Source organism: Scleropages formosus, chromosome 22 (assembly GCF_900964775.1).
Source record: "Scleropages formosus chromosome 22, fSclFor1.1, whole genome shotgun sequence".
NCBI lineage: Eukaryota > Metazoa > Chordata > Actinopteri > Osteoglossiformes > Osteoglossidae > Scleropages > Scleropages formosus.
This window is the reverse complement of record NC_041827.1, coordinates 18,706,044-18,716,978: the sequence shown is the minus strand read 5'-3', so window position 1 is coordinate 18,716,978 and position 10,935 is coordinate 18,706,044. Positions and strand designations below refer to the sequence as shown.

The following is a 10,935-nucleotide window of genomic DNA, read 5'->3' as shown; positions in this document are numbered from 1 at the left end:
CGTGTTTGCGTGGATTTCCTCCAGGTGCTCTGGTTTCCTCCCGCAGTTCGAAGACACGTGTTTCAGCTGAAGTGGCGTCTCTAAATTGCCCTTAGGGGTTGTCTTGACGAATGAGTCTGTGAATGTCCTGAGATGGAGTGGCATCCTGCCCAGGGTGTCCCCTACTTCTCACCGTATTTCTCCCGGTTTGACTCTGCACCGCCGCAACCCCGCGATGCACAAGTGGTTATTGATAGTAAGAGGATGGATCTTAATGCGTCGGAAAAAGTCACTTCCTGGTGTCTTCGCTGATTCTTGCTTTTCCGTTCCGGTCGTCATCTTACAGTCCTCCTGCCCTGTGCCCTTGTTTCCGCAGAAATTGCTCGCCAAGGCTCTCTATGACAACATGGCGGAGTGTCCAGACGAGCTGGCTTTCCGCAAGGGCGACATCGTCACGGTGATGGACTTGAACGTGCCCGGCAGTCACGGCTGGTGGAAGTGCTCGTTGCACGGGCGCCAGGGCTTGGCCCCTGCCAACCGCCTGCACCTCCTCAACCTGTTGCAGGTGGAAGTTCAGAACCCCTATCAGGTCCCCAGCATGTGCCGACCATCCCCGAGCCAAACCTACGAACCAATGGACCGGAACTACAAAGTTCCCTTCGCGCACCAGTTGGCCTCCAGGGGTCTGGGCCCCTCGCCGAAGAGCCAGAGCTCACAAGGCCTGGAAATGCCCATTTCCTCCTACAAGGTAAGGCCTTCTCCTCACGTTTAGGCGACCGAAGTTTGGCGAAAATGAAGAAGTAGAGTTCTCGAGGGCCGGAGATCGAGCGGAGACCAGCGCGCCGTGCGGTCCCCCGGAACAGCAGTCGCGCACCCCTTGACGGCCGCCTTGAGCTGTGAAAAAGTATTGGAGAAAACCGGAATCTTCACGGTTTCTGCAGATTTAAATTTGACGTTAAATTTCAGGTGACGTGGGTTCTCCGCGGAGGACTGGGTCAAAGCTCATGCGCGGTGTGGCGAGACCCTGGTCGGCAAGTACAGGCCGTGTTTAGTTGCAGTCATTGCAGCTAAAGGTGACGCAACCAGTGAGCGACCGCGGAGATGGAATTACTTTTTCACACCTATTGCACCTTTCGTTGTCTTCTAAACCAAGGAAATGACATAAACGCAACACCACGGTCCCTTTATGTCACTCGGGCCCTCTTTATATCACGACGGCAGATGACGGAGGAAACCGAGCCTTTTGTGTGTTTTTCATCGCGTTGTTTTGTTCCCACAGAGTGCATCACAAGCTCTTGCCGCTTTACTCCACACACACACACACACACACACACACACACACACACACACACACACACACACACACACACACACACACACACACACACCGTAGCAGCGTCGGCCATCAAAAACACAGAAGGAATTGGCTCGATTCATCCGGCGCTTGTTAAACGTACCGAAAACACGTAGACGTTACATAGGAAGGGGTGATGGGAAGGTTCTCCCGACCCTCCGGCTTCGTTACACTGTGCTAATAGAAGTGAGAAAAGATCGAGTCGAAGTTAATGTTAAAAAAAAAACAGCAAAAGGAGGGAAGGAAAATAGAAAAAGGAAATGGGGTGAGGGAAAAAATATAATTTAAAATACTTTTTCACAGCTCCTAAGGTGGAATATATTATTTGTACCGGGGAGAAAACGAGCTCCGTTTGTAAACTTCGTTCCAAAAGTTGGACCAAAGAAGGACCTGGTGCAGAAGGATGGTAGGGGTGGAGGGGGCGGTTGGTGATCGAGACGGTGGGGAAGCGGTGCAGTAGGAAGCCCCCGCTGGTAAAAATGGTAACAGATGGGGACTCCCCAGCAGGACAGGCATGCCGCGCTGGGGCTTTACGGCCTGTAAAATAGGAGGCCGGGGATGGGCTTCAGACAGAGCTAAGTGCAAACAGGGGCCCCGAGAGAGCGGAAGGTGTCTGGGCCGCTACCCGTCTTCCTACACCTTCGCCCGCTTCCCCTTGGCGGATGAAAGGAGCTCGGTTTCCATTACACCTTCTCGGGAGAATTTGGCGTTATTAGCAAAACCCAGACGTCCCCGGGGGGCTCGATTTTGGAGGGAGCCCAATTAGACCGACGCGTAAAGTGCGTAAAGGTTGAGTTCCCGTTGTTACGGCAACCGGGTGATGCGCTAACGCGTCGTCCGAGCGGGGGCACGTGCGCCGGGGCCGAGCTCACGCGTGTTCCCCTCTCTGCGAGCAGATGGATGGACGAGGGGGGTCCAAGGCAGAGCACTACGACGTCCCGCCGCAGACGAGGCGGGTGTCGCACGGCGCAGGGAGCCACAAGGTACCGCGTTCCGCCGAGGCGCGTTTATCCCTCGTGCAGCTTTTTTTTTTTTGGGCTGTGGAACCTGTTTATTAAAGCAGGTTGGTGGAAAAATATTGCAGAAATACTGTAACGCTCATGTGATCCAAATTGATCAGCAGGGTTCACCAGATCAAGATTCCCTTTGCTATTTTTTTTTTATTCTTTATTGAAGTAAATGCAGGTTAAAAAAAAAAAAAAAAAAAAAAAAAAAAACTTTTCGAAACGAAATCAATAGACAATAAGCATGTTATGACTAAAAAAAAAATCATCCATGAAAACATTAACGGTATACTGCGGTGAAGATAATGATCACAGAAACATATTAATTTGTGAGTAATTTGTTTGTATTAAACATTTGTATAAATTAACGTTACTTTGTAATTTTAATACAAATTTAATTTTTAACGTGTTTGTTTATAACCAGTAATTATAAATTAGACAAATTAATTGGTACATCAGTATTGTACCGAATATTGCTCAATATTCAAAATTTATTTTTTTGCGATGGCATCGTGATGCACGTGTGTTCCTCTGAAACCGATTAAACTGAAAACGTGAAAAATTTAAACGTTCCAATAAATGATTAAAAACATCCTAGACGCACTTCCTCACGCTGACTTTTCACATGAGGCCAGAGGGTCCATTCACATCATATAATCGCCTCAATTATGTCATATAATTTCAAAACGTATCACTGCACAGAGAAGCAAGAATTACCCCATTATGCGGTTTAATGGTAGAATTAGTAACTTTACGATATTCCGTCTCTCAGCTACCGGGTATATCCATGACCCAGACAGCATCGCCGGTCCAGTCATCAGAGCTGCAGGGCAGAGCCGGCCGGACGACGGATGCCACGTACAGCGGCAGGCTGCAGAACAATGTGAGTTTTGCTGGACCTCTGCAGGGCATTATGGGTAACAAGTCTGCTTATTGTAGCTCCGGTTCATTCTCACGTGACCTTCAAAAGGAGACGGTCCACTCATTCCGCTGCGTCATATACCATCCGTCCAATTTCAATAACTGCCCGTCCATAAAATGTAGCAAGGACAGCATGTCCATTATAAGCATAATACGAGTAATTGCTATAACAGTTGATAATTTCTGCCGCGAGGGTCCATGACGCCACGCACCACCCTGCCCCCTACTGCTGCCTGAAAGGCATTGCACCTGACCTCCATGTGGGGTGACCTTGCGGGCGGTGGGCCCACGTGACCCCCCAACGTTGCCTTTTCGGTCCGAGCCCGGCCAGCTTACGCGGACCGCCTGGCCCCCAGACCCTTGCCTAGGAACGCTACCCCCAGGCCTGGCTCCAGGGGTAGGTTCCGGTCACCCTGTTCCGGGCAGAGTAAACATTGCAGCGTTTCCATTTCTTGTGGGGATTTTTGAATCACGTTAGACCTGGTCGCCATGGGAGACCCTCCCAGGAGCATACTGCTCCCGACAATATAGCTCTGGATATCCCTCGATCACGCAAGCCCTTCGCTGGTCGTGAACTCCGGATAATGACCGAAAGAATAAGATCGTGAATGCAAGTGGCCGAAATGAGTTTTCTCCGCAGGGTGTTGGGACTCGCTCTCCGTGGCAGGGTGAGGAGTTCGGCCATCCGGGAGTAACTCGGAGTAGAGCCGCTACTCCTCCGCATTGAGAGGAGCTAGTTGAGATGGTTCGGGCATCTGGGTTAAGGACGCCCCCTGGGAACCTCCCTTTGGAGAGATACCAGGCACGGCCAACTGGGACGAGACCCTGAGGTCGACCTCAGGCCCTTCTGGAGAGATTATATCTCCCAGTTGGTCTGGGAGCAGCTGGGGATCCCCCAGGCTGGGCTGGGCGAAGTTGCGAGGGACAGAGACGTCTGGGCCTCTCTGCTCTCCTTATTGCCATCGCGACCCTTGTAGGACAAGCGGGCAAGAAAATGGGTGGATGGATAATCGGAAAAGACCAGAAAAAAACACAAAGCAGAAATTAAGAGTATTGATAGTATTTTATGGACACCACATTGATGCACTTCCTGTTGCCCCCCCCCCCCGTGAAATGCCACAGGACCCCAGCTATGACATCCCCATGTCTTTGGTCACGGACGCTGAGCACAAACCGGCCTGCGGCGGTTCCAGCACCCTCCCCAGCCCACGCAAGTCCGAGTGGATCTACGACGTTCCCGTGTCTCCGGAGAAGCCCGCGGGGGATCAGGGCAGCTACGGCACCATGCCGGTTAAGGGTCCGGCGAGGCCGCTCTATGACACCCCCCCCCGAGCCTGGCCGGCGCTACCGCTGTACGATGTCCCCAAGCCGAGCACCTCGCCAAAACAGTCCCTGGACAAAGAGGGCCCCCCGTGCGTGATTCCCCAGGTTGGAGTGTATGACATTTTGCCGAGCAGCCGAAGTCTGGGCACCCCCGCCTGTGCCGTTCCTCCCTTCGCGCAGGAAAAGCCCCGCTACGAGGGCACGGGCAGCTCGCAGAGGCGGCGAGTGCCCCTACCCCCCGTGCAGAAGCCTCGGGGCAAGACGGACTCGGTCCCGGCCCCCACGCTTGCCCCCGGTGGGCCGGAGCAGGCGAACGACGTGAAGGCAGAGCGGCAAGGCAGCCCCCTCGCCCGCTCCCGCAGCTCGTCCCCGGAGCCGACGCGCGAGGTCACGCTGAGCCCCGAGGAGGCGAGCCGGCAGCTGTCCGGCCTGCAGGAGGCCGTGTGCCAGGCAGTTCCCAGACTCATGGTGTTCGTGAGCAGCCGCTGGAGGTGCAGGGAGCACCTGGCTCGGCACGTGGACGAGATCCGCGCCGCGGCCGAGGACGTCGCCGACGCGACGGCCCGCTTCCTGCGCTTCGCCTCGGATGTGCGGGGCAACGCCCGGCGCCTGACCGACGCCAACCTGCAGGCGCGGCTGCAGCGCCAGCTGTCCATCCTCGAGGACTCGGGACTCATCCTGCAGCAGGCCGTGGAGTCGCTCTCCGCCAGCGGCTGGTACCTTGACGCCCTCGCCCAGGACGTGCCGCCGCCGACGCCGGACCAACTGGACCGCTTCGTCATGGTGGCGCGCACCGTCCCCGAGGACATCCGCCGCCTCGTGTCCATCCTCAATGCCAACAGCAAGCTGCTCTTCAAACAGACCCCAAAGGAGCCCGACCCACCTGGCGGCAGCAGCCAAACGGACACAGGAAGCGACCGGCAGGGCGACCAGCAGATCGGCGACTCTGGAGGAGAAGACAGCGATTACGTGCATTTGCAGGTAGGTGTGCTCTTTAACCAACAGGGGGTGTAGTGGTTAGTGACATTGCTTTCTATTCTGCAGACCCAGGTTTGAATTACCTCCTTGATCAAGGTACTTACCTGAATTAACACAGTAAAAAATTGCCCAGCTGTATAAATGGGTAGAGCAGTGTAAGTATCTTAATATAATAAGCTGTTAAAATACGGTATAAGTACAGTAATAGTAAATAATTTACTTTGGAGAAAAGTATTAGCTAAAGGAATAAATCTCAGTTCCTAGTCCATCGCGGATCTCTTGACCCCCCCCACCCCGTGTTACATTTACCTTGAGACAAACTCATACTCTCATAGTGTGAATATTTATACTGGTGTGACTTTTTTTTTCCCCAGACAAAGACGGAGTTCGAGAAGCAGCAGCGGATGGAGGAGGAAAGCAAGAAGTCGAAGCAGGTCGTTACATTTGCCGGAGTATGAGCAATGGATTTGGATACGCACACACATCACACACACATTTTCAGAACCGCTTGTCCCATACGGGGTCACGGGGAACCGGAGCCTACCCGGGAACACAGGGGCGTAAGGCCGGAGGGGGAGGGGACACACCCAGGACGGGACGCCAGTCCGTCGCAAGGCACCCCAAGCGGGACTTGAACCCCAGACCCACCGGACAGCAGGACTGTGGTCCAACCCACTGCGCCACCGCACCCCCATATCCACCGCACCCCCATATCCACCGCACCCCCATATGGATTTGGATACGTAAAGCAGATAATAGCCTGAAACTGTTGTGCAGATTTATAATTGGTTATGCAGATTCAGTCTGTACCTAAAGATGTTGGTCTGCTGCGAATGAAGGGCTGGGGGACGTTGCTGAAAAGTGCCAGCTGGAGGAACAGATAGTTTATGCAGATTGATACCAGTGACTTTTTTTTGTGCCGGAGCTACATAGCTTTTTCACAAAATGCAGACCTCCGATACGTATGGTTTTTATAAAAAAAAAAAAAAATAAAAAAATTTTAAAAAGGAACAGCAAACCAGACAAGCAGCTTTTTCCTTAGAATTTATATTACATTTATCTGACACTTTGCACCAAAGCAATGCCCACTGATTTATCTATCTATAAAGCACAGTAATTTTTACTGTATCAATTCAGGCTAAGTACCTTGATCAAGGGTACCACGGCAGGAGGTGGGCTTCACATTTGCATCTCCTAAGTCCCAAAGGCAGCACCTCTGACCACTACGCTACCTACTGCCCTAAGTAGTGTACAGGTTACTATAATGAATGTAATAGAATGAATGTAGATGGATTCGCTTTTTGCTTTCTTTTTTGCAAAGTATTATTAGACAATATTATTACTTCATCCTACTTTGATAATATTAACCTATTACATTGAAACTGAAAAGAAGGCAGCAGGTGGCATAGCAGTTAAAGGTACTGGTTTGCATCTGAAGGCCCCAGGTTCGAATCCCACTTCCTGCTGTATTACTGCAGATCTAGGTTCTTACCCTGAACTGACACAGTAAAAAAAAATTACCTACTATACACAACACTGGCTGAAACCGCTTGTCACGAGTGGGGTTGCGGTGAACCGGAGCCTAACCTGACAACACAGGGCGTAAGACTGGGGGGGGTCACACACCCTGGAAGGGACGCCAGTCTGTCACAAGGCACCCGAAGCGGGACTCAAACCCCAGACCTACTGGAGAGCGGGCACAGGCCAAACCCGCCATGCCACGCACCCCCTGAATTACCTGTTAGTTCAGGGTAAATAATAAACTTAACACTAACTTGCAGCAGGGGAAAGTGGCAGCTAAAAAGTGGAATATAAATGTAAGTCACACTAAAAGAGCAGTGACTCACTGGTCCATGGGGCTGCATTTCATGAAACATGGGTGCTCCTGTATGTTGTTTGTGCCGCCTTTGACGTTGAAGCAGACGAAAATCAGCGAGGAGACGCTCGGCCTTGATCTGCCCTCCTGCCGTAAGCAATAAAGCAGCTCGAGCTGTTTGCTCTTGATAAATACTGAAAAAAACTGATTAAACCGATCACTGGAAACTGATAAATTGTTGGCAACACGGCGTTAGAGAGCAACGCCGCTGTCTCACAGCACCTGGGTGGTGCGCAAGGACATGGGTTTGGACAGGGGTCACCACTTACTCAGTGTGGAGTTTGCATGTTCTCCCTGTCCCTGTGTGGGTTTCCTCTGGGCGCTCTGGTTTCCTCCCACAGTCTAAAGACATGCTGTTCCGGTTCACCTGCGGTGTGTGAGTGACAAAGTGTGTTCCACTGATGTATGCCATGTATATCCATGGTCATGCTCGGATTAATCCTTTACAGAGCCACTTCTGCAACGTAACATAAATATTTAGACCGTTTTTTTTTCAAAAAAAAAAAAAAAAAAACTACTAGGAAGGTGATTAGGAATCTGCGATATTCTGGTAAAGTTTTATGCAGCTTTTTGCATGATGCACAAATTGTATTTTCTGTGGGATGTACGTCGCTCTAAAGAAAAGCGTCCGCTAAATAAATGTAAATAACCGCAGTAGGGCAACAGCAGAGCCTTTGGGGCTATAAATACCCTGTTTTATGACTACATGTGAAACCCGTCACTTTCCTCTCTCCTGCACGCAGATGGTGGCAAAGACACCGCTGCAGACCTTGTCGGAGCACTGCCGTCTCTACTTCGGCGCCCTCCAGAGGGCCATCAGCGCCTTCGCGAGCAGCTTGCTGGAGGGCCAGCCCCCTGACTCCTTCATCGACCGTGGCAAGCTGGTCATCATGGTGGGCCAGAAGCTGGTGGACACTCTGCGGCGTGAGGCGCCCGGGAACCCCGCCGCCAACCAGGACCTGCTGTGTAAAAGCACCCACCTGTGCGCCCTGCTCAAGAACCTGGCCCTGGCCACCAAGGATGCGGCGCTGCAGTTCCCCAACAGCGCCGCCCTGCAGGCCGCCCTGGAGGTGGCCAGAGATCTGGCCCAGCATGCGCAGCTCTACCGGGCGTCAATGGACCACAGCCTCAGCAGCACAGACTGAGTCCCGCTCGACAACCTTGCGTCTCCCCTCGCTGCCAGACCAGCGACCGTTCAGCCCGCCGATCCCGGTCTACCCTCTGTCACAACCCAGTTTTTTTCTTTGTTTTTTTTTAGTGATTTTGTATTTTATATTTATGTACTGTATATTGACAGGTAGTGCAAAATTACCCTTCTGCTTTTCCCACTCATTTTAGCCTAGAGGAGATGAGCGCTTCAACCCTGGGGTGGTCTTACCGTCAACTTTGACCCGTTTACAGAAGTCCGGATCATAAATCATGAACTTGGTTTCTCTCGCCTGATTGCCGTACGGCTTCATGACACCCTCCGCACCAGGCATCTGAACTCATGCAATTAACGACCACACGTTTCACTGAATTTTATCAGTTTTATTCACATTTTGTACGTTTTGTGCGTGCGGTCACATCTGGACATACGAAAGGGTGGGCGAATGGGTGAGACTGTAATAAATAGCATACTATAAAATTATAATAGAGCATCAGATATCATATTCGCGAGCTCACACACACGGTATCATTTCAGATAAGACCATAGACTCCAAAAAGAAGTGTAGAATGTGTGATAATGACTAGCACTGAGCTTGTTTAGAAGGCGTAACGCAACATTAGATGATCATTTATGTTTTATAATTGCTGTATAATTAATTATAATAGGCAGGAACCCGACAACAGAACGCTGTCTCCGGCACAACCCAGGGTTAATCGCAGTGACGTGATGCTACTGGAACTGATGGGCCATGAGCGTTTTGAAGGCAAGAAGAGACGAAGGCAGGGTCGCAATGCCCACGTGCAATCGCTGTGATGTGAATACAGTATAAAGTATCGACTTGTCCCATATGATCAGTTAAGTGCGTTATTTTAGGTTCCTGTTTGCAAAAAAAAATGAGTTATAGCTATGAAACCTGTGAAAAACAACATACGACATGGTTTTCATTACTTTTTTTTTTTCTCCCCAAAATATACTGAATCTCCTAAACTCAATACGTGTATAATTTGAATAAATATAGATGCGTTTGATACTTCCATATTTTTTGTACAGACCGTTTTAAAATTCGTAAACGGAATTTCCGAATATTTAAATGTTTTGCGTGTATTTAATATTTGATGTTGTGTTTTTTTTAACTACGTTTCCTGTGTGTGTAAACAAGACCCCAAACACTCTCTCTTTCCCATGATGCAACACAAGCGTGTACAGAACTGTCATTCCCACGGATAAATGTGAACAGCCTGAGCTGGGAGGTTTTGCAGTTCCATCCCATCATAGAGAAGGTCACTATCTACTGCATTTTATACTGTATTTTTCAAGAATTTTGTCTTTTACTCGTGTGACACCTTTATTCAAGACAATTTACCACATTAGATCATGGAACTTTATGGTGATTTACGCGTTTGCAAGGCAGCAGTCATAAACACTGCACTCCCTGGTGTTATAGGCAGCAGGTGGTCCAGCGGCTGGAGTTGTTGCCTTGCAAATCCCACATCCTGCTGCAGGGCCCTTAATCGAGGCTCTTACCCTAAACTGATGCAGTAAAAAATACCCTGCTTTATATGAAGCCGAATCACTGGGAGCAGCTTAGAGTACAAATTCAGCGTAAGTTGCCATGGACAAAGGTGTCCCATAAAGCACCTGGGAATGGCACAACACAGACAACACAGTCATAGCAGAAAGGTAATAAATAAGTTGCCACAGGTTTTGGATAATAATACTTTTCTAATAAAGTACTAATGTGGTCTCCCTCTCTCTGTACAGCGCTCTCCTGCGGCTGAAGGGGCACAGAGATGTCACTTTGGCTCCTTCTACTGGTTAATATTCATATTCAAACGATAAATGGAAGCGAGACAGAAAAACTAATTTATTACGTTGACTAGTGGTATTTTTTTTGTGCTTTCACAAAAATTTAATGCAATGTAGCGAAAATATCACAGTGGATTTTTCATACGTTTAAAAAGTATTAAACACGATTATTCTTACAAAATGCGTTGCTTTCTATTTAAATATTCTGAACGTCATATCACAGAATGTTTTATTCAGTATTCCTAAAATAAATGACTGATCCTAAAATATAGAGATTTAGCACACAGGAGAGCCCCAGACCTGCCTTTCCAAGAAAAGCGGACGTAAAACAAAAGAACCGTTATTAATATTGCATATTGTTAATATTGTACAATATTAAAATTGCATAGTGTCTGGGATTATTTGCTGACGGCTGGTGTTATAATATGTAGGGTTTTCAGAAAAACTTACAAACCACCTCCAGAGTTTACTTACTGGGCTTGATTCTCTCAGGGTGATCCTCCGTGATCCATCCTCTCGTATATGTTTGCATTTACGTTTACAT

The 10,935-nt window shown here is 49.6% G+C and overlaps 1 protein-coding gene across 1 annotated transcript; it reads left to right on the top strand.

Moving 5' to 3' along the window:
- Positions 1-214: 214 nt before the first annotated feature.
- cass4 (Cas scaffold protein family member 4) lies at positions 215-9,062 on the top strand. The gene is made up of 7 exons (XM_029247972.1): positions 215-235; positions 356-727; positions 2,230-2,316; positions 3,110-3,220; positions 4,381-5,562; positions 5,934-5,993; positions 8,179-9,062. Exons 1-7 carry the CDS (start codon positions 215-217, stop codon positions 8,578-8,580), a joined length of 2,235 nt encoding a protein of 744 aa, XP_029103805.1. The 3' UTR covers positions 8,581-9,062.
- Positions 9,063-10,935: the final 1,873 nt, after the last annotated feature.

Coding starts and splice junctions, on each gene's coding strand:
- cass4 (XM_029247972.1), top strand. CDS start 215: ATGCACAAGTGGTTATTGATA. Junction 2,317..3,109: donor ACGGCGCAGGGAGCCACAAG/GTACCGCGTTCC, acceptor TCCGTCTCTCAG/CTACCGGGTATATCCATGAC. Junction 3,221..4,380: donor GCGGCAGGCTGCAGAACAAT/GTGAGTTTTGCT, acceptor GAAATGCCACAG/GACCCCAGCTATGACATCCC.